Source organism: Manacus vitellinus, unplaced genomic scaffold (genome assembly GCF_001715985.3).
Source record: "Manacus vitellinus isolate BGI_N305 unplaced genomic scaffold, ASM171598v3 scaffold_1_pilon, whole genome shotgun sequence".
Taxonomy (NCBI): Eukaryota; Metazoa; Chordata; class Aves; order Passeriformes; family Pipridae; genus Manacus; species Manacus vitellinus.
The window spans coordinates 8,297,202-8,321,242 of NW_021939396.1; the positions used below are offsets into that span (position 1 = coordinate 8,297,202).

Consider the following 24,041-nt stretch of genomic DNA (forward strand, 5'->3'; position numbering starts at 1 on the left):
TCCACATCTCTCTGTCTCATGGGGTTTGTCCCAGACTCCTTGCTTTATCAACTCATGGCAATGTCTTCTGTGTAGCATTCGCCTTCCCAGCACCAATATCTGGCCCCAAAACCCTGTCAATCTTTTTTCTGCCTTGTCCTTTTGGACCTAACATGGAGATAAGCCCAGAAGGGCTCAAAGTGAAAGGTATGTGCCAGTTCTACCTACCTTCCTGAGGCTCTGCAGCATCTCTTAACACCTTCCTTCCCCTAGAGCAACACAATGCTTAACCTGGAAAGAGTACACAATATAATAGCAGAGAAGTCTGATGAAAAACTGCAAAACCATTTTTCCATGGTGTGCTATGACTGTCCCCCCACACCCTCCTTCCCTCTCTTACATGCAGGATTGCTCCCCGTCAGAACATTTCTTGCTCCCAGTCTCTTTATCCTTCAAATCTTATCTCCATCTTCCAAAAAAGATCAGTCTGGTGCATACACCTGACATGGAAATTTTCAGCCTGAATGATTAGACTGAAGTTATATCTGAAAACAGGGTCTTCTGAAGTGTCAGACAACTTGGACAGATGATGTTACCAGCGCTGCACTCAGTGCAGCTGAGTGAGTAGTTGCCACATTGAGTTAGAGAGTTTTCCCAGCCAGCTAAATGAAACTCTCCTGTAGCAATTTTTAACAAGGTGTTATTTTTCAGGGGATTTCTATTGGATCTCATTACCACAATGAAATTCAAAATATCAAATTCAGTGATCAAATAATATACGATAAATTGCCATCACTGAAGGATTAACAGACATTGTTTCATATTGACTGTTTGAGTAAGTGACCTTGTCAGTGCCGTAGTTTGGTCAGTTTTACTTCCTTGATCTTTTCTCCTCATCTAGGTAGGTTTCTGGTCGTGACAGATGAGACATGAGATCTTCAGCATCCAGGCTTTCAAGTTTTTCTTCAAGAGATTCACTATGGAATCGGTAAGAAAGACAAAAGACATAAACATAAATGACCAGGTTAAAGAGTAAAAAGCAGACCACAGAATCTATGAAAAATAAGCCCAGAAAACACTGATTTTATCAATTGTAATACCTGCAAGTGGGGTTTTTCTCTGCTTAATGCCACTTTGGACATTACTACAGTGCGTGTTTCTCAGAAAATGTCTAAATTACTGATCCTTCCAAGGATCAAAAATTCCAATAAAGCAGTAAATACTTATAAAACATTGATTACCTGAGCACGTACTTAAACAAACACATTTATTACATACTTTGCTTTGCTGTAATAGATTTCAAAGCTGAATAAGGGACACAGGGAATAAAAAGGACACTCCTTTCAACTCATCTAGATCTAGTAACTGATGTTGTTTTAACTTTGAAAACAAGAAATCTCTGAGATCAGCCTGAAAAATCTATGGCAAGATTTGTGCGGGGGCTTGAAAAGAGGAGGGACTCTCTTTGCATGATATAAAGTGCTGAATAGCACACAGTTGTCTAAATATGCTTTTGTTTATTCAGTCTCTGGATGGTGAGTGCTCTTGTTTTAAAGTTTCCACTGTGTTTCACTGAGCCACTAAAAGCTACATTTGGATTGCCTAACTTGAACCACAACACTGCTGGTTAAGGTTGCAGTGTTCTTTGTACCTGGTGCACTGGCTGGAGCTGCCCTGGCACAGGTCACTGCTCCCCGTGTGACCATCGCAACGCTGGGGGACTTTCATCTTTTCTTCCTCCCTGGAGGAATTAGTTGACCATATTGCACTCCAGAGCAGCCAAGAGGGTGAATCACTGCTGCTGATCTTCTAAAAACTGAATAAATCCTCCTTTGGTGTATTTGCTTTGTCACATGGCTACACATATTTTTCCTTTTTAAGTCTATGATGTCTTAAATAAGCAAAAGTTCAGAAGTCAAACAATCATCTTTGAAAAAGCATGAAGCTCTTAAGCTGGACATTCTTATTTGATTTTGAAATAGCACTTACATTTTTACGCTCCTAGATTTTCTTGGAGAAATAAAACACAACCACCAACAAGAAAATAAGTAGTGTTAAGTTCCCTGAAATCAATTAAACCCAGTTTCATTTCATACTTTTGTCTTGACTGCCGCTCTTGAGGAAGTGCAAACCATCACTGAAACTTTTCCCATGACTGGGACACTTGGAGGATCTTTCTCCCACACTGATCATCTTGATAAAGAACAAGATGATGGTGAGCCTCTCCTATCCTCGAAGGCCAGAAACAACTTTTTCCTCTGCTCATTTCTATTTTCCCACAACACTTTTATGAACCGAAGGATTTTGACATTTTTTCTACCCTCCTTACAAATCTTATGGGATGAGCATTGCTTTAAAAAAATCCTTAGAGGCAGGATAGATGAGCAGATGGTCACTCTACAAGAGAGCCAGTTAACTTAGGAAGATGGAAGCTCGAATTCAGTGATTAAAAGTAGAAGCAAATGAGTAACCAGAGAAAGGGGTTGCTGTGGTGAACTTCTCAACTGAAACTCTGTACTTCTTTATTTCATTTAGCACCATGTAAACACTGATCCAATAGAGATTTGGTTCACACAGTAAGACTAGTTTCCAAAAGCTTCCATATGGTTATCTGACATCCTGAGTTTTAACAGAACCCCATAACTTCAACATTCAAACATCTACATTAAAAAAGCATGCAGACCATAATTTTAAATATTTAAAAATAAATATTTAAAAACTTTTGCTTGAGCATTAAAGTAGATATGCCTCTAATTATTTCAGGTCTTATGTATTGTTAAACATATTGATCCACCTAATAAAACGAACAAATAAACAAAAACCCCAAACAAAATAAAATCTCATTAAAAACCAAAAGACATCGCTCCTGAATTGAAAATTTCCTGTGCTACATTCAAGTCCAGAGTGTGGCTAAGTGATGCATCTTTGACAATAGTAGCTTACATGAGGGAAACACAGATGTGCCAGTAAGTTCAGGGGTTGCAAGGACCTTTTTTATAACATCCAACATGCGCAGATTTATTTCCGGCATTTCTCTAACAAGATGCTATTTAGGAAATTAACAAATTAAATATGCTCAGTCAACACTATAAGCCAGCATTTGAACTTCAACTCAGTATGTCCATATACATTCATGTCTGCAAACCGTGTTTTAGCAAAGCTGGTGTAAAGGCACAAATGAATTCTGTGCCTCTGTTTAGGGTCTTAGTCCTTCTTCTTCCACAAAGTACTGCTTTTATGCTAAAAAAATCATAATACAGAGGGGAACTCCATCACCAAACCAGATCTTTCTGCTTTATATTCTCACATCATGATCAACTAGTAGAAATGAACTTTTTCATTTACCTGCCAAACCTTTTTATCTATCCAATAAAATGGTGACAAAATTGTTTGGCCTGGGAGCCCTTCCCATCTTTCAGCTATTATTTGAAACTCTTGCAGTAAAATGTATAGTAAAAATACTTAGTTCTGATATAGCAGTACTCAGCTGTAAAAGCCCAGTGTGCTTTCACCTAGAAAAATAAATGTAGTTGTCTGCATTCCACAGATAGAGAAATGATGTACACAGAGATCAAGTGCCATGTCAGAGCCATGAGTGGCACCCCGAAGACATGATCCCAGGTGTACAGAGCCTTTATTTCATTTTCAAACTACTTCCCAGGTTCCTTTTGGTCTGAACCTCCATTTTCACTGCAGGCAAAATGCATGCTGCCATCAGCATACATTTAGCTGCTTAGGTAGAATCAGAGATGTGCCTGGTAATGATACAGCCAAATCATTTCCAGAGGGAAAGAGAAAATATTGAAATGTTTGCAATGTGGGTTGAGGCTTTATTTCATTCCCTTTTTGTTTTGGAGAGCCTGTTATGCCAGCTGCCCTGCAACATGTTCATTTCTGCAGTATCATTCTCCAATTTTAGTCATTGCTATTTCTCATATTAAAAAAAAAAAAAAAAGCATTCAGCTACTATGATTCCTGTTTTGGAAGGACTCTTATTTCTCATTTCAGTCAGAGTACCCTTTCATGATATATTGGCTTCATCTTGTCCTTTGCAATCCCATGGACACGGCCTGCTCTCATGCCAATGTGTCTGCAGTGCCCTTCCAACAATCCTCCAAGGATTCGCTCAGGGTCAGGAATGCAAGGATAACCACTGACAGGTTTTCCTGTGCTGGTCCTCAACCTCACCAAAGCAGTGATGGTGGGAACTGCTGGGAGAGCAGCTCCCAGGGATCAGCAGTTCTTACATGACCATCTCTGTGAGTAAAGAGTAGGCTCCCATTCACACCCTGGGCAAGGGTTAAACTTTCCAGTGGCTCCACTGACAGTTTTCTCATCCATCAGCACTCATTAGAGTTTGATATCTCTGGGCTGTCCAAACTACGGCCCATATAGAAAAGTATGCTGCTGCTGCTTTATATTCTGAAGATGTTGTAAGGGCTGTATTTTGAATCTGGTTCTCTCCTGACACACAGAATCATAGAATATCCTGAGCTGGAAGAGATCCACAAGGATTATCGAAGTCCGGCTCCTGGCCCTGCATAGGACAGTCCCAAGAATCACACCATTGTCCAAATGCGTCTTGAACTCTGGCAGGCTTGGTGCTGTGACCACTGCCCTGGTCCAGTGTCCAACCAGCCTCTGGGGGAAGACCCTTTTCCTAATATCTAGCCTAAAACTCTCCTGACACAGCTTCATACCATTCCCTAGGGTCCTGTCACTGGTCATCAAAAAGAAAAGATCACTGTCTGTCCTTCCTCTTTTCCTCATGAGGATGTCGAAGACCACAGTGAGGTCTCCCCTCAGTCTCCTGTTTTCCTGGCTGAACAAACCAAGTGACCTCAGCCACTTCCTTGCATGGCTTCCCTTCTAGGCCCCTCATATGCAGTATGACGTAAGGTTTCTTAAATAAGCAACTCTAACAAAACATTTCTGTAAAACAGAAGTACCAAATTCAGTACACCTGTAATAAGCAAAGGAACACTCCTTCCCTGTCCTGAGGCTGCTGCCTCTTGCCACAGGTGAGCATTTTCCTGTTTTCTCTTTGGAGGATGCAGAGGTTGCAGGAGAAAATCCCATTGCTTGTTGATAGTGTTATTATTGTTAGCCTGGAATGCCATTACGCATTTGTCTGCATGACTCTTGATCTTGCATGACAAAACCAAAAAACAAAGGCAAAACTGAGTCAGCAGATTAGTCAGCTTAATCTTGTGTAACTCAATGCTGCACTTCATTTTCAGTGCTGTTATTTTCAGCTGCCCTTTGAGATCGCTCTTTGAGCTTACTTATCACCAGCCAAGCTGCTCACCCAGGACATTCAAGTAAATAAGATGGAAAACATATCATTCAGCAGAATATTTATGATGTTTTGATTTAATCTTTTTCATTTGGTACACATAGTGTTAAAACTGCAAGATCTTAATGTTACCAAAATGTCATTTATAACGAGAACACAATGAGTTCTCTTTTTGCTATCATATTAATATTGAAAGAATGCAAAAAGAACCTTCTGTTTAGGCCACTCTTGTTAGTGCTAAAAGGCTTTTAAACTAATACTGTAATTTCTGAGACAGTTGCTTATGTTTTCATATCTTATTTTAAATACCAAATGAAGACAACTGCTCAGAGATGCCAGTATTAAAATTGAAATCAGCTGATCCTTGTACTGAAAACAGTCACAGCAGCAACACAAATTGCTGATGCAGCTCACGTAGTCCATAAACCGCATTGGTAGATACTGTCACCTAAAACCACAGAATTGCAATCAGCATGTCTCCTGAACCTGGATTTTGGCTTTCTGCATGTACACCAATATGATATAGACAAGAACAGTTTCCTTTGGCTGGAAAATTACCTGACTGTTCTGTCCCAACGACACTATCATTTCAAAGATTTGTTTGCAAATGTCAAAGCCAACAGCCTTCTTTCTCAAGCAGAAACACTCCGCAGTTACCATATAAGTTTCCTTCAAGCAAATTAGCACCCATCACAATGTGTGATGTAGGCTTCAATGTTTAAAATAGGCTTTGCCTTTTCCGGTGACTATATCACCCACTTATGTGATATTAAATGTGTAAACATGCTGCAGGTTAAAATATGTAATTGCTACATTTTCTACAAGGTTCAGTCAGCTGTTGGTACCATCCTCTGAGAGGACACAGCTCCTGGAGGTGAAGCACCTCCTGACTTAACATTTTCCACTAAGTACAAAGTGCTGCTGCTGCTGCGTGTCCTTACATAAATGGTGTGGTTTTGTTTTTCAAAACAAAACTATGGGAGTTCTATTAAAAAAAAAAGTTTACTGAGTTTTAGCACATGAGATACTCCAAAACCAAAAGCAAAACTCAGCCTGCTGAGATTCTTGTTGATTTGAAGCTTCTTTTATCCTCTAAGCCCAACATTCAACTCAAACAGCTGATGTTCAGAAATATTTGTGGATATTCTAGTACTTACGGCCATAAATTTATATAAACCTTTCCCATTAATTTTGTCAGAAGTTATCTGAAAATAATATTATAAAAATGTAGCAACAGCAATTTACCATAGAGACATTTTCTCGGGGAATCTCAAACCAGTTTTATTGGGTATCAAATACCACCGCTGTCTTATGTCCTACAGGGATCTCATACAGTGAGTTAGGATCAGGAGGAGGATGGGAAGTAATGCTGACTGCTGTGTTTAGCTGAAATGGATAAATCTAACACCAAACCACAAATGTATTCAGGACAGCAGTATAGTAGAGAAACATAGCCTAAGGATATTTTCCTGATGAGTTTTAACACACCACTAGTTCTGTTGCTATTTGCTGCTGAGCTGGTGACACTTTCCATGTTGGTGAAGATGTTAAGGAGCGTAAAAAGAACAACTACGTAGTTTACTAACAAAAGCACGTGAATTTCAATGATTTTATGTTTTAATTAGACACTAATGTCTAATCTACACCATTTTTATCAGCAGTAATAGCCAAGATAGGAACCTTGCAAGCAAAGAAATGAGTGTAGTTGTAAATCCGCATTTGCAAAGTGGAATTATCTTGTTCATACTTGACAATCAAAAAACCCCAAATTTGACATGTGAGATCTTGGCATGACTATGCCTGTACTAATCAAAAGGAGTCATCTGCACAGTAGCCCTGTGCACAGTGATTTCCTTCTCCAGCTAACAATTCACTTCAGCACCGCACTGACAGGCTGCAAATGGCCCCGGAGGCAGCTTGTCTGAGCATGCTTGACGGCAGGGATTGGTGTACAGCCAGGGACTTGGGTCAAGCTTGTTTACAAAATCAAGCAGCAACCACACCTTTGTGGTTTGTATCTGTGATCTTGCTTCCTATGCAGCAGGGAAATGTGACCTCAGGGTGGTCCTGGGGCTGCTCTCTGTGGGCAGCATAAGCATATCCCACAGGAGATCCACCACCAGCTTCAGCCCAGATGAGGTGTTGATATCCTGAAGAGCTGACTTTGCATGACCAAAGCTAGAGAGCCACAATCACAGGAGGGCCACAGGCTTCTCTATCTGGCTCCTTATCTATAGTGGAAAGAAAATCTTGTTCTCTACCTCACCACTGTGTGGTTTCAACAGTTAATTGCATTGATGATGTGAAGAGCTGTGCAAGTGTCATGTAGCTCTTCACCTCTAGCACATATTGGTCATGCTGCAAAGTTTGCAATGATGACAATAGTCATCATCACCTGATGACTCCTGCTCTCAGCTCTTGTGAATGAACTGATGATATCAATCTAAATATAAGCTGTCTAGAGGTCTATAAAATGAAAATACTACAGTTGCTATTCAGTTTATTGCACAACACCTGTGCTAGTAGTTTGTACTCTCATTGCTATGTTCCTTAGCCTCTCCCTAAACATGGTGACTATCACCAATATTGCAGAATTATTATCAATTTGCTGTAATTAACTCTCCTGTTGGCAATCACGGTACAAAAAGCCAGGGAATTAAATGGATTTGTAGACTGAAACACTGGGTGGAATGGCAAGACAGCACAGGTTCCTTGACTGCAAGGCATCAGCAGTAAGGTGTGTGCTTCCCCATGCTCTTTGCATGATCCTCACCAGCACTAGCTTGTCCCAGGATGGACACAGAGATGCATTTCACTTCAGAATACCATGAGGAGTGAGATAAGCATAACTTCACTGGCAAGCCTTCCATGAGAAAAAGGCTGCAGCACAGCCTCCCCCAGGATCTAGCACAGACTAAGATAGCGTTAGAGCAGACACTGTGAAATATAACTTTCACACACTGATGATTATTCTTTGACATTTGTGAAGTGAAACAGTGACTTCAGTTAGTGACAATTTATAGAGAGGTGCATCCTACAAATTTAGAATTTAATCTCAGATACTGATCACAATTCAAAACAGGAGACATGGTAAAATCTGAAATCCACTAAACACTATCTGACATACTTACATAATTTGACTAGTTTAAACCTAAGCACATTTTTATAGGCAGCTTGTATAATTTACTTTTATTAACATCACATTAATTAACTAATCTTGCTTCCAGTGAGTTTAAGTGAAGATAATCCAAGCCTAAAGAGGTCATGCCCACAGGGCTATTTTCTTTACCAACATTTGTATAGGGGCAGGGAAATGCTACTTCTATGCAGCAAAACAGAGCACAATGTTCTCTTAAAGAGAGTTAAAAATTTCAGAACTGTCAAAAAAAAAAGGCAATTATGATTGGTAATTACTGATCTTCGTTTTTCTTTAGGCCTTGTCCTGTTCTCTTTATTTACCAGTATTCTTCTGTATTCATTCTACTTTTTATATATTTAATATTTCATTTCAAAAGATAATTTGTTTCTGATGAGGTAACACAGAAGCTCAACTGCTGTTACTCTCTACTCAGCTTTCACTTCTGTCACTCTTCACTGCTCCAGTTTCCCTGGCCTGCCTACTCCTCTTCTTAGTTGAACATGCTCTTCAGTTCTGCACTTTAAATTTTCTCAAAATAGTATTGCAGAAATGACATCTTTAGCAGTATGTCCAGCTTCTGTCTGCACTCCTTCAGGTAGGATTTGTTTGGGATAGCACATAAGGTTATTTTACAGTCCAGAGACTAGTGCTCAAGCTCAATAACTTCAGCCTGAAGAGGAGCAGTTCAACCTTAACAGCGAGAGTACCCAATTAATTAAACCAGTTAGGCCATCAGTGCAATGGATTTATCCTCACTTGATATCTGCTAGAGAGGGATCAGGACTTTTCCTAATGTGAACACCATGTCTGTCATGCAGACCACAGGCCTGGCCCAGGAACAGCTGTGTGACAGCCCATGATTGATGTTCTGCAGGAAATTACAAGGGATGACCACAGAGACCCTGTTTGGCCCTCAGGCCATATCCCAGTCCCTCGCCCATCTAGTTTCCATGCAGGCTGGGCATGCTGAAGCAGCTCTTTTGGATGCTACCAACTGCTCTTCCCTGGCCCAACCCCCCAGCCAGTTCTTCACTCTCCATAATGCTTTTGATGCCACCAGCCATTTTTATCTTCTTAATCTCTCTTCCTCCTCCACTGCTCTTGCGAACAGGATCCTCAACTGATTTTCTTCCTACCCCTCCAGTCCCTTCTTCAGTGCTTCAGTTTTGTTTTTTTCCCAAATCCATTTTTCAGTGCAACTCCCACACAGTTCTTTTCTTGGCTTCCTCCTCCTCTTGCCTACTCTACCTTGCAGAGTCTCATGATGTTTAACAATCATCTGTACGAGCTCTGAGCCTTTGTGCCAGAAAGCTGGATCACGTGAAGCAGCAGCAGCAGCAGCAGCAATCACATGGCCATATGGAGGGCTTCTGCTAAGGCAATGAAATCAAAGAAACATGTTCAGGCAGGACCATTTCTCAGCAGTATTGGTCATATTTTTTCTGGCAGAACTGCATACAAATGATTTTTTATGGGTATACACAAATCAGGTATCTTTATGCTTACTCAGGCATTGCAGCCTTTAGTTGATACTGTCAACTATTTTTGAGTTGTACAGTCATTTTATTAGAATTACATACAAAACTGTGTAAAAGCCCAAATGCATAGTAATGCAGTAGGTCCTTATACAGAGAATATAAAAACTTTTGAAATGGATATAGCCATATAATATTGTTCACTTTCAGCTGTTCAATCTTGAGTATACTTCCCATTCCTGAATGGCTGAGCTTATGTGAAGAGAATCACAAACACAAAGAGTAGGAAATCACATAGTATGGCTAAATAAATCACACTGATACAGCAGATGACCATAATTACTTGAGCCTCCTGAGACTTAGCCTTCTTTAGAAAGGAACATATGGGTCCCAAAACCTAAGCTTAAAAAAATATCATTAGAGCTGTCTGTCAGTTCCCTGAGTTACATGACGCAATAATGGAAAAAAGGATATGTTAACTTATTCAGAAATAGTGCTTTGAAGAGGACTCAGGGCTGCAAGCCCCGCGGTTCAGGTCTTGGGGCAGCGCTGCTGCTGCTGCGACCCGGCCATCGCAGCAGAGACAGAGCCCTCGCTCTGGGAAGGCTCAGGTAATACATAATCGGCGACAGCAGCTTCTCTGAGACATAGGACTTCTTAAAAATTAACGAAGTATGAGGGGGGTAAAAACCTACACAGCCAGGCTGCGGAATGGGATGGCTCTGTCAGCGGGGGCTGCACAACACCCCCGGCTTTACATCGCGGGCGGATGGGGCTCCGACCGGCAGTAACGGACCTAAGAGAGGGGAAAAAGAAACAGCCTCTCTGCTCGCCCCAGGGGTTCCGTGGACCGCGGGGCGGGCACACCGTCCCTCCCTGCTGCCACACGGCACAGGAAGCCCATTCCCCCGGCTGGCGACAGCGCTGGGCCCCAGCACTCGGCGACCTTGCCTGCTTTCACCTAAAAGCCCTTTTTTTTAAGCCGTAGAAAAGGGAAAAAGGCACATCAACACACTCCCCCCCTCCGACCCCCGCCCCCACCGCGGGGCGGGGCAAGTGGAACGGCCAGCTGCGCCTGCGCGGAGCCGCTTCCCTCGTTTGTCCCCCGGCCGCCGGCGGCGGCGCGCGGCGCGAGCCCCGCCGAGCGTGCCCACGTCAGAGCGGCAGCCGGCCCGCCCCGCCCCGCCCAAGGCCCGGCCCGGCCCCGCTCTCCCCGGCCCGGGGGGCGCAGCCCCGAGCCCCGCACAAAGTCAGTGCTCCCATCGGGCGGGAGCTGCGGGCCGAGGCCGGGGGGCGTGGGGGAACTCGATTCGCGGGTGGGGAAACGGGGCTGAGCTCGGCGCGGTCGCCGCTCCCTCTCCCGCGCGCCCTCCCCGCAGCGCCGCGGCGGGGGCCGGGCCGGGCCTGGGCGCTGAGGGGCGGCGGGAAGCGCTCCCCACCGGCGGGGCCGAAGCGAGGGGCGCCGTGCGGGGCGTCCTCCCCTTCACCTCCTGCCCGGAGGAGGAGGAGGGCGGCCGGGGAAGCGGCTGGATGCAGCGGGCCGAAGCCTCAACTCGCCTCCCTTCTGCGGCTTCCCGCTGCTTGAATGGCTCTGCAGTCTGCTGGCTTGTGTAACATCTTCTTCCTCTGCCTTTTTTTTTTTTTTTTTTTCCGTTTCTTCCCGCCCCCCACTCCCCCCGCCCCCCGAAACTTGGCTTCTCCTCGCTCCGGATCTGTGTGCTCGGCTCCTCCTGGGCTTTACCGGTGGGGCAGGATCATGCCGGACCAGATCACCGTGTCGGAGTTCATCGCCGAGACCACAGAGGATTACAACTCCCCGACCACCTCCAGCTTCACCACCCGGCTGCAGAACTGCAGGAACACGGTCACGCTGCTGGAAGAGGTAAATCAAACACACCTACACCCCACATCCCCTTTTTATTTTCCTTTTTCCTTTCTTTTTTTCTTTCCCCCCCCTCTGTCTTTGAGAGAGCATCAGGGACGGGGCAGCACTACCCGCCCAAATCCACGGGAGCCAGAGGCGTTGGTATGCATGTAATCTGGTCTTTTAATTGTGGGACTTTGCTCTTGTGTTGAGCTAGTTACAGAAAGCTTTCCTGCCTTGGCGTCTCAAAGATTAGTGCGTAAAGCAGTTGTCTGAACTTAAATATTACTGTGGTACTTCTTGGTGTTTTCAGTGTTGTCGGTTGTTGCAGTAGTAAAAAATGCATGAATGTTGGTATTTTTAGAGGGAAGATAAGGGATGAGTTTTGTTTGGGAGCGTTTTTAGAGGTTTTCCCCGGCCACTCGTTACATCAAGTCAGCGCAGAACTCTGACTGCAGAAATCTGCCAAGGGAGACCTGGTTTAAGAAATGAGGTAAGGATGAAGGGATGAATGTGGAGTGAGGGAAACAATATGAAAACAAAATTGGTGGAAGGAGAGGAGCAAAATAATGCAGCAGAAGTGATTACATACTCTCAGCGTCTCAACCTTGAAGCCTCAGTGTTGGGGTTTTTTCATGCTTGTTATGAGCATTATTTAAATGTTCACTCTGCTTTGCTGTCAAGAAATAGGAGTGTGAAAATGGATAAACTTCCAGAGCTGGTTTCTAAGAGACATCAGTCTCCTGCTTCCTATTTGAGGCTTCAGTGTGATTTCCTATGGACTAGGTCAGCAGTTATGAGGAAATGTCTTCCAAATGACTTTAAAGAAGACAGTGTATAGCTCTTCTCTTGCCCTGTGCTTGCTTGAAGGTACAAGCATAATGACACTGGAAGAAGACAGTTTTTTGCTGTTGTTGCATAGGTTGCAGTTAATTGTTGCTTTAAATTATACACTTAGTTCATCGAGTATTTGTCAATTCTTCAGGAGCCAGCACATTTCTAGGAGATGGATTTAACAAGTCTTAATTTTGCTGAGTGCTGGCATGAGCAAAACATTTGGTGTGCAAGGAAAGAATATTAATTATTTAATTATGTTGTTCCCCTGATAATCTTGGGTATAGAAAATATAATTCCATTGGATTAAGATCAGTTAAAGTTGCCTTAGTAGAAAAAATGTCTATGTTCAAAATTGTAACAGTGCTATTGTTTACATCAACTGACTAGAGTGATTGTAAATTCACATTTAAAATTATATATTTTATTTTTATTATGTAACCTAGATTAACTTCTGCAGCTTTTCCATAACTGTAGCTGTTCCGTTCTTCTTTTCCTCTTGTAACTAAGTCATGGTTGCTTATAGATTTGTCAGAAACCAACCTGTTAGGTTTGTGTTTGACAGTATTGCTGCCCCCTGGTCTTAACTGTGTGGAATAGGTATAGCCATTGATACGCTTATTAGTACAGTTGACAGCATGTGCAGAGTTAAGTAAAAATATATATTTTGTCATTACTGGTGACTCCCAGGGTAAGAATACAGCGTAATGCTTTCATGATTTGGGAGATACTTCGGAACAGGCTGAATGTGGTAATGCCTGTCCAAAGAAAACCAAAATACGGAAGATAAATACACAATGTTCTGCACTACTTGTGTGGATTGTGCGTATTTTCAAAGTTTTTATGTCTGATTTGACAGCAATAAATCAGAAGAATAAAGAATAGCGGGCCCTTCTGGTGCTTGCATTGCTATTTCTTTAATTTCTTTTGTTTGTATAACTGTTTTATGTGCTCCATTTAAATTGTTTGCAGTTTAGACTGATTCTGGGCTTGTCTTCTGTAATTTTTTTATTATCTGTAAATATAAAAAAGCTTTATTTGATGGGAAACAAGATATAAATAAGCTCTACTGTTATATGTGCAAAAAATCTGCAACTCTCTCAAATTTGTGCTTATTAATTTGCATGGAGAAATACAGATGGTCAGGATGTGGCAGGCGAAGTGCTCCTTTGGAGCTTTTGTGTAAGCAAGCTACAATTACAATGAGGACACAGTTTTACTGCTGCTACTTTCAGGCTGGGCTGGTTTCTATACACCTGCTTACCTAAGGCAGTGCATCCTGTGAAACAGGGGCTGGAAAATGAGTGGTTGAAGTGGGTGTTCTGTAGCTCCTGCTGCTGGTGTCCATGCATCATGGATGACTGACGAGCTCTTCAACCAGCTCCTGAACTTCAATTCTGAGCGTTCTGTGTTAAGGCAAAGGGGATGATTCCACCCTTGCAGCTGTTTGATTTTTAACTGAGTGTTGCATCTGGGTTGGAGCTCTCACTGGGCTTTTGCAGGCAGTGTCAGACTCTGTGCTGTTGTGGCACTGCTGCCTGAAGTATCTTAGGTCATTATTTTACAGCTAATTTAATTCAACACAACCTGCACCTACATCAGTGACTATGAGCTAGTTTGTGGATAAACTAATTAGTTTCTTTATTCTAAACAAGATTGCAAATGGGAACTAGTTTCTGAACAGAAATGGCAGGGGAATGAAACAGATTTAACAGAAGTTAGATATGTTTTCTAGCCTCTCAGTTTGGTGTGATTCCCACCATAGCTCAGATCAGTGGTTAGATCAGAACCACCTTTTCATAAACTACTTTGACATAAAAGAAATAGATGGTTTTGTGTATGTATGTGCCTCTATCTAGTTCCCTGAAGTTATTACAAAATCATGGACTTACTTTTCCTTAATCACAATTAACAAGTTTTCTGAAATAATAAAATAGGTGATGGACTCATTCGCTGATTCTTCTCTCTTGCCCATCAGTAGAAGGGCAGTGTGTTCAGCTGCCTGAATTGCTATATATTATCTCCTAGTTGGGATTTTTTTTTTCCTGTTATAATTAAAATTCTTTTCAGAGGAGATTTTGGATCCCGTTAGATACAATTCTGGGACAAGTTTCAGCTGACAGGCTTACATGTTTTCAGCAGACATGTTTACTGATTCTGATGACTTTGCATTTGATCAGTTTTCAGTGGAAAGCACAACGAAATACAAAGGCTAACTTTATTTAAATCTATTGTAATAGTATCAAAGAAGGTAGTACTAACATGCTACTATGTAGCAGTTTATTGAATAGGAAGGTTTCATGCTACATTGTTTAAAATACTGAAACTTCCAATAATTTGCAAGTTTTTTTCCTTTTAAGAGACAAAACTAAAGTTTTTGTGATCCAGTTGCAGCAGATCAAAAAAAAAAAAAAAAGACCCTGCCATCTTTGTAGCCAGGCTTAGGCATCTTATATAGTAGTTACCTAAAACTGCAAGATTTTTTTTCCTTATGATATTTTTATTTTTAAAGCAGGAGTGTTATGTGATTGCCTCAAGTAAACACAAATTTTAAGGTTCATTCTGTTGCTAAAATAATGGGACTGTTTTTCAAAGTCGTAGAGGGAGAAACAAACCATTACAATGTAATCAAAGTCTAATTTGAGAGAATTGCAATCTCTACTCCTTTCTGTTGATTCCTTCCTCATAATGTTACGTTCTTGCAAAAAAAAAAAAAAAAGACATTTTTAATATATTTCTGCATGCAATTGGGAATAGTTTTATATGATGGAATACCTTTTCTCTTTAGAGAGGCTGAGAGAGTTGGAGTTGTTCAGGCTGGAGAAGAGAAGGCTCCAGGGAAACCTTAGAGCAGCCTCCCAGTGCCTTAAGGGATTACAAGAGAGCTGGAGAGGGACATTTTACAAGGGCATGGAGTGATAGGACAAGGGGGATTGACTTTAAACTGAATTAGATACAGGGAAGAAATTCTTTACTCTGAGAGGGATGATACAATGGAAAAGGTTGCCCAGAGAGGTTGTGGATGCCCCATCCCTGGAAGTGTTCAAGGCCAAGTTGGATGGGGCCTTGAACAACCTGGTCTAGAGGAAGGTATCCCTACCCATGGCAGGGAGCCTGGAATAAGATGATCTTTAAGGTCTCTTCCAACCCAAACCATAATATGATTCTCTAATATTGATATGAAGAGGGAATTATTGCATATGTAGATGAGTGGTTAATTAATTTTTTAAAGAAAAAGGTTGAAATACTAAATATAGACAGATTAATGATACAGTCTTTTAAAATACAGCCTCTGCTTTGTTCAGACCAGATGTGCTTTTATATCCACAGAAGCTTCATGATTTTTCTTACTCAAGTAGGTTTTGAAGAGTTGATTTTAATTGTTGAGTTAATATTACTTTGTGAGCTAGTTGGAATTTTTAGGGAATGATGACATCTGTTCTGAGAATAAGTAGTGCACATGTGGGATCACCACAAGACTGTCTTGATTCTGTGTCCCAGCTCCAGCTGAAAGGACATCTTTGCACTCAAGGGATAACTCACTTATCGTGACCAGGCAGTTAGTAGCAGATGTTGCTCAGGGCTGTCTTGAGATACAGAGGTTAAGCTTAAATATTTAAATTCCCTTTAGGCAGGCTGGTAGATAAGAAGGGACAGTTAGAAGCTGATGACAAAGAATAGCTGCAGTTGTTTCTGATACCGGTTTTACTGTTTGATGCCTGTTTTACTGTTGTACTTCTGTAATACTTGAATGGAGCACTTCCATTCTAAATCAATTTTTTGTTGGTATTATGCACAGACTTTGTTCATCAGCCTGGACTGTGAAAAGTGGTTGGATCTATTATTTATGTGTGTCTGAAGAGAAAGGAACTTTTCTATTATTTCCATCACCTCATTTCTCTTGAATTTTCTCTTGAAGCATCACCTCTATATAATTGCAACAAGTAAATTGTTACATGCTATTCTTTGTATTTCCTCATTTTTTAAATTAAAATACATTTTTCATTTTAGAGAGTGGATCCAGGCAACTCCAGCAGCACTAGACTTAAAACTAGCTTTTCCTAACCTTGTAGCCTGTTGCTTATGGCAGTAAGAAACAGTCTTGCATCATAGGGAGCTTTGTACTTAAGAGCTGGTTCTTATGTAACAGACCACAAGCAATCTTCAGTTTTTGAAGAAATATACTTTAGGTAGCAGATATCCTAAAAATAACAGATAAGAAAACTTCTTTGTTTAGTAAATAAAATTCAGGGTAATTGTTACTGTTTTTACACTGAATGACAAATTGCACCAAAAATGTAAAAATGGGCATGTGAATGTTCTGAAATGACAGCCCACGGGTGACTCCTGGTCACAATACTGAAAACGTGATGCAGAAGGAGTTGACAGCAGTGTCCTGTATTTACAGTAGCTATCTTGCAAAAATGCAGCTGATGGTGCTTTTATGTTTACGTGCTACAGTATTTATTCATTTAGTGTGTAATCAGTTTTACCCTTCATTTGATAGTAGTCAAAGCATTCGGCTGTAATAAGCAGGCAATCTTCTTTTACTTAAATGTGACTGATGGAAGGGAAACCAAGAAACACTCACTGGCAGCTCAAAGTTTCAGTCATGGCAGAGGAATTAGCTTTGCCCTTTGAGAATTTGTGTTCATTTTAGGCACATTTTTGAATGTACTTACTGCTTTCAGTAGCTTGTATGTTTTTTTGAGAAGTACTGCTTCTTGTTTTGAATTCCCAGCAGGCTTCTTCATGTTTACTCATCAGTTAGGAAGCTGTGAAAGTGTTCTTTGGTGCTCTCTGTTCAGTATGCCATGCAGGTAAATCCTGACGGAGTGTGTACCGTGTAGTCATGGGAACTTGGCCCTGATGGAGGAGAGACGTTTAAAGTGACATGACTGAAAGTTGGGTTTAATGTTTAGGTTGGAGTCCTGTGGAGACACCTTGTGTAGTTAAAAAACAATGAAAAAGTACTTTGAACAAAACAGAAAGCAGGGGAAACAGCCCACAAACCTGTGTTTGTATTTCAGCATGGCGTCACTGAAAAACTGCACATGAATGATTCAGAACAGAATGAGATTGATATTTAATTTCCAATGAGTAAAACTCAATTTTCCTAACTATTGTTGTGATTTTTAACAATGTGAATTATTGTTAATAATTTTAAAAAGCAGATGTGAAACAAATTTACAGGGGATAATTGTAAGAGAGATCACATCTTATTTGAATAGAATAGTGCCTTGCAATAAAATCATTAGACAGAATCAAGCCCAGAATGTTAATTATAAGTATTGTTTCAGGTGTAGAGGTAGGCCATATAAGCATGTTTTAAAAAAAGTGCCACGGTACTTCTCTTAGACACTGTTCCATCAGGTTTGATTGATACTGACCAAGAGGCCTAAAGTTTATTGGTGAGTGCAAAGGAAGACTCCTGAGATAACAGTGTGAGTTTCCTTTCCTGAAGGAGTGCAGCTGAAAGTGCATTCCCTGCTGAGAAATGCAACAAAGTTATTTTACATTCCTAAAGAGACTGCGTTGATCTGTGTTATTTGTCTATATCTATATATGTATGTATTGGGTTGTACATATCACTGGGCTAATGCTGAGGTTTTGTATAAGCATTGTGACAAGTAAGATTTATGAGGATAGTGGGCTTGATTGTGGTGATTATAGAAAATATTTCCTTTAATACTCCTGTGAAAAAACAACAAAATGCTGTAAGGATCCCATTTCCCCCTTTGTACACCTAGATGTGCGTGTGGGTGCCCATGTGGCCTCCTTGTCTTTTTTACTCATTGGTGAAAGGAAAGGCCTGAAGTTGTGTTGTTACTATGAATAAGCCAGAGAGTATATGCTTTTTTTTTCTTTTTAAATAACCACCTCTATCTTGACCTTACTTGTTTTATCCTTTTTGTTATGTTTCTTAGCAGGAGAAATGTAGAATTCTTTCTGATGCAGAAATAGAAACTTAGAATACCAACAGAGTCTCTTCCCTTGCTGGTTTTCTCTTGGTTAAGAACTAAAAATCCTATATGGTACTGGAGGTAACTTTCTGGAAAACAAAAGTCTAGGACTGTGAGACTTTGGACATGGTGTGCTCTGGCAGTCTTCTGTCCAGGCTAGTGAGGGATGGACCAGGTGAGGGACCTGCAGGGCAGGTGGGACAGTGACTGGGTTGCCAAGCCCAGAGGGTGGGGGTCAGTGGAGCAAAGTCCAGCTGGTAGCAGGTTGCAAGTGGCATCCTTCCAGGATCAGTTTTGGGACCAGAACAATTCTGGATGGTGGGCTATAGTGTGATCTCAACAAGTGTGTTTGGACAATACCAAGTTGTTCAATATGCTGGCAGGCAAAGCAGCTTTTCAGCAGGACCTGGAGAAGTGGCCTGACAGGAGGAGCCTTGTGTGGCCAACTGAAGAGAAATGTGACATCCTGCACCAGGGATGGAGCAGCCACGTGCAGCAGCACAGGCTGGCTAGACAACAGGTTTCTAAGGAAGGACCTTGGACTCAGGTGGATGACAAGTCGAGTGTAGGTTGGCAGTGACAAAGGCCAGCCATGCACTGGGCTGTGTTACTAAAAGTGCAGCCAGCAGCCAGAAAATAGTGGTTCTTCCCATCTATTCAGCAACTATGAGACCACATCTAAAGTACAATGTTTGGGGTTCACCAGTACATGAAAGAAACTGTATACTGCCACAGATTCAGGTGAGGATCACCAAGATGATTAGGGGCCTAGAGCAGATCCCTTAAAGAGGGGAAACTGGACTTCTTCAACCTTAGACAAGAGACTAAGGGAAGATCATATTGCTTTCTCCAATATGTAATGGGAGAAAACTGAGAAAGCCAAAATTCTGATTAGATTTGAGGGGCTTTTGAGGGAGTGTATTTGTGGTTATTTATTATTATTATTTTGGGATTTGGTTCGTTTGTTTTGAATCATGAGTCTGATGAACAAGTGCCCATAGAGGATGTGGAACCTCTTGTCCTCAGAGACATTCAAAACTCCACTTGACTGTAGAAGTAGGGCTTCTTAAAATTGTTTGGACTGCATGATTTAATCTTTAAGAAGATAAGCAGAGTAAAGTGGCTGTTTAGTTTTGTGAATGTGTTTTTGTGCTTTCAGGTAAAAGTTTATGCTTATTCTTGGAAAAACAGCACATTTAAACCTAATAAAACTTATATAAGCAAAATTGATGATTTTTTTTCCTTCAAGGAAAGACTTCTTTAATAGAGGAAATGGGATACTACTGATATTTCTGCAAATATGTAGTTCAAAAAGTTTATCAAATTTGGGGTTTTTATGATTTTTAAGAATAATTTGAATAGTTACTGACTATTTGACAATGATATAATTCTTTTAAATTATCAACATGCACTTCTAGAAAGTCAGCTATTTATTCTGTGAAGTTATGATTATATTACAGCTCAACTGTGTATCTGCTGGATTAACTTTACTTTTATTATCAACTTTTCTTTTCAGGAAGATTTTTTGAATTTTGAATTCTAGAGCTCCCAATTTGAATTTAGTGCACTAATTTCCTTTCCTCTTGTATTATATTTTACTTTTCAGGTAAATTATTTCTTGATTTTTTTGATTCTCAAATCAAGAATATGGGACTGAAGAGGGAAAAATACCTGAAGAAGTGTTCTTAATACGAAACTTAGTCTTCTCCATAGCACTTCAGAAAAACTTCTTAAGGATGGAGGAGGCGAGAAAAAATAAAATATGGGAGATTTTTTTGTTGGAAGAGTTCTGGCTTGTTATGAAACCACACTAGGATTTAGATATCCAACTTGGTTAGATTTTTAACACTTAATTTCATAAAATTTTGGAATAACTCAAGTCAGAAAGGACTCATAAGGATTGTTGAGTCCAATTCCCTGCTCCTCGCAGGACTGCCTACAACTAAACTGTATGAGACACTCCTTGAACTCTGGCAGGCTTGGTGCCATGACCACTTCCCTGGGAAGCCTGTTCCAGTGCACAGCCACCTTCTCAGTGAAGAACGTTTTCCCAGTGTCTAATCTGAGCTTCCCCTGATGTGGCTTCCTTCCATTTCCTCATGTCCTATCACTGGTCACCAGAGAGAGGGGATCAGCACCTCCCCTTTGGCTGCCCTCCTTGAGGAGGGTGTTGACTGTGATGAGGGCACCCCCCAGCCTTCTCTCCTGCAAGCTGAACAAGCCAAGTCATCTCAGCTGCTCCTCGTGAGTCTTGCCCTTGAGGCTTTTCACCCCCTTGGTCATCCTCCTGTGGACACACTGATAATTTGGTGTCCTTCTCACACTGAGGCATCCACAGTACTCGAGGTGGGACCACTGTCCAGTGGGACAGTCACCTCCCTTGCCTGGCAATCCTGTGCTTGATGAACCACAGGACATGGTTGGCCTTTTTGGCTGCCAGGGTACACTGCTGACTCACACTCAACTTGCCACTGTCCACCAGAATCCTCAAGGCCTTCTTGACAGTGCTGCTCTCAATCCATTCATTCCCAATATCTTGACATAGGGGTTTGTCCTGACTCTGGTGCAGGACTTTGCACTTGGCTTTGTTAAACTTCATGAGGTTCACATGGTCCCACTCCTCAAGCCTGTCCAGGTACCTCTGGATGGCATCTCTTCCCTTCAGTGTATCAGCTGCACTACTCATTTTGGTGTTATTGGCAAACTTGCTAAGGGTGCTCTGAATCCCACTGTCCATGTCATTAATAAGGATATTGAACAGTAGTGGTCCCAGTAGGGGCCCTTAAGGGACACAATTTGTTACTGATCTCTGTTTGAATCGTTGATGTGGTCATCGAGCCAATTCCTTATCCATCCAATAGTTCATCCATCAAACACATATCTCTCCAGTGAGTGACAAAGATGTTGTGTGTGACCATGTCAAAGGCCTTACAAAAGTCAAGGTTGATGACATAAAAGTACATGATGATGAAAGTTCATGAATACAATGCTCATGCAAAACAAACAAAACCATTTTAATTAATACTTCTCCTGTCAGTGTCACAATCTTGAAAGTACCACAGACATTGAGAGTTAGTTGAGCTGTTCTGTGCAGTGTGTAGCAAGGAAGACAACTGTTAGAAAAATCTAACAGTGATGAAACAAACTTAGACACTTTTGTTCAGTGATGACAGAGTGCCTGTTCACAACCCCCAAACACTATTTGTTAATTGGCAGTTTATAAAGCTGTTGAATTTTAATATAATTGAATGATGCTGGGATGGGCCTGAGAAATTCAAGTCCACTGACATACTGAACAAACCCTTCTGTGATGAGGATGTAGTCAGGGAACCCAAGACAAGTGGTCTGTAAAGTACAACAGAATGCACAAATTTGGCCAGCCTGTGCCATATTGTAAGTGAGTGGGACAATGATGGTCCATTCCTGTGTTCTTAATAATATAATATTCAATGGTGATGGTGTTTCTGAAATCAGCAGCAGTGGGTGACTTTTAATTAAGAATTTTTAAGGAGGTAGCTTAAATGGCATACTGACATTCTTGTTGGTTGTGTTTTGGTTTCATATTTTTCTTTGCTCACTGTCAAAATTATGGGGAAAATTGTAAAATGAAGAGTGATGATGGTATGACAGTGTAAGTGGCATATCCTGGCTATGTCTATTGTCTAGTACAATCTCTTATCTTAGAAGAGTATTTATGCTATCTCTATTAGTCTTTAAGTTGAAACTAATTATAACACAGAATGAGTTATAACTAAAGAGAAAGTTGAATGAAGCTGCCTTGGATGTTTTGACAAAGTTGTTTGTTTTTATCATAAAACAGGTCTTGCACATTGCATTTTCCTAACCTTATAAATGATGCTTTGATTTCTTTTGCAAATTATTCTTTATGTGAAGCCTTGCCAAAATTAGGCTTTTATGTTTTGATTTGAAAAAAACTACTTGGGCAAAACAATTTTGATTCTTTCACAAGACAGAGGAATATATGCTATAGTTTTCTTGTATATTGTCATGGCTGCAGTACCTGCAATGATGTCATCTTTCGGGGGATGTTTTGTGGTGGAATTTTTCTTGGTTGTTTATTGGTTGTGGGCTTTCTCCCCCACACCTTTACTGTCTTCTGGGATGAAAGAAGCCTGCAGAGGCTCTTTGATGTGAAGACCTACTTAAATTATTTTCAGTGTTACGACACCAGAACTGTCTGTGCACCATTTGGAAAATATGGTTGTGTTCTAAGCATAGACAGAAGTAAAATCTTTTGGGGTGTGTTCAATGGGCAGAAGCCTGAATGCCCTAAATATTGTCTCCTTAGTTGTACAGTTACAAGGAAAGAGATGCTAGTTCTCTCTAAAACCTCCCTTTTAAAAATGTTTGTAGTCCTCTGGTGGCAGTTTTGTTGCCAAGTTAGTGTTGCTTTCACAGGAAATGCTTGGAAGGAAACCTTGTTTAAACTGGCAAAGAAAGCATGAGAAGAAATGCAATTTTTTCTTTGCTGACACTTTGCAGGTTAATAAAGCTCTTTGGCATAGGTGCTCCTGACTTAAACCCTCATATTCACTGCCTGTGCTTCCTTGTATCCCCATTTCATTTTAAGTGCTCTGAATGCATCCTTACTTGCTTTTTTCCACTATATCTAGAATAGGTCCTTCGAAAATGTTTTTGTCTGTGGTTAAAATAGCTGTAACAGTGTTGCTTTACTTCAGCAGAGCCTGGTCTGTCTGCTGAACTCATGTGTAGTTTAGTGTAGCTTCCTGTTTTTCTCATCCTATTTAATTGGGTAACAAGTTGCAGCAAAGCAGCTTCCTTTAAAATGAATCAGTGAATATTATGCATATTGAAAATATGAAAGCAACTTATGTCTCTTTGAATCTTACAAAATCTTGGATACTTTTCTATAGCTTTAATGTTTGTGTTGAAGGCCAAACTTGGTTGAAAACAAAGCAATTATCTGTCTTTCTGTGTATTTCTTTTCAATTTGTTTTGATTTGCATTTTTTTTCTTTATCGCTGTTTTTTGATGGTAACAATAAGGAGCTGTCCTGCTTTATTTTTTTTCTGTCATAATCTCTATTGCTTCGTTCCTATGACTTGTTCCTTCAAGTAATGGTGCTACTTCATTGGGTCCAGATGTGTGTAGCTATCCTAACATAATTATACAATAAAATTGACAAGTGCTTATTAAAACTATCTCATTTGTCTTGCGGTGAGCTTTATATAGTATGATTATTTTTATAGCTATACAACTGTTTTTTTAAACACTGTGTAAGTATGCCTGAAAAAAAGCAAAGGGAAATAAGAGGAGTTAATACAATGTAGCTAGTGCAGAGCATAGTTCATATTATAAACCTGGGAAACAATGACTGACTTGGGAATTAGTATGAAATCATTGATTGGTTCATCAGTCATATGATAATGGTAAACTACTGGATGAAGTGATGACATTTTACTGTAGTTGTAGTGTGCTGAAAGCACATGTACAGTGTGCACAAAGATAC

The 24,041-nt window shown here is 40.8% G+C and overlaps 1 protein-coding gene and 1 long non-coding RNA gene across 5 annotated transcripts in view; one reads left to right on the top strand and one right to left on the bottom strand.

Moving 5' to 3' along the window:
• ASAP1 (ArfGAP with SH3 domain, ankyrin repeat and PH domain 1) overlaps nt 1-24,041 on the top strand; it is a 148,957-nt gene that overhangs the window by 17,832 nt on the left and 107,084 nt on the right. For all 4 annotated transcript variants that reach the window (XM_018076702.2, XM_029959307.1, XM_029959306.1 and 1 more), the window contains exons 2-3: nt 881-967; nt 11,642-11,771. In XM_018076702.2, the coding sequence (XP_017932191.1) occupies nt 909-967; nt 11,642-11,771 (189 nt within the window). In that variant the 5' untranslated portion in view covers nt 881-908. The remainder of the gene's footprint in view (nt 1-880; nt 968-11,641; nt 11,772-24,041) is intronic.
• LOC108640411 lies at nt 205-9,781 on the bottom strand. The gene is made up of 3 exons (XR_003915728.1): nt 9,663-9,781; nt 824-956; nt 205-270 (listed from the first exon to the last, which is right to left on the bottom strand). It is a non-coding gene; the product is annotated as an uncharacterized LOC108640411 (long non-coding RNA).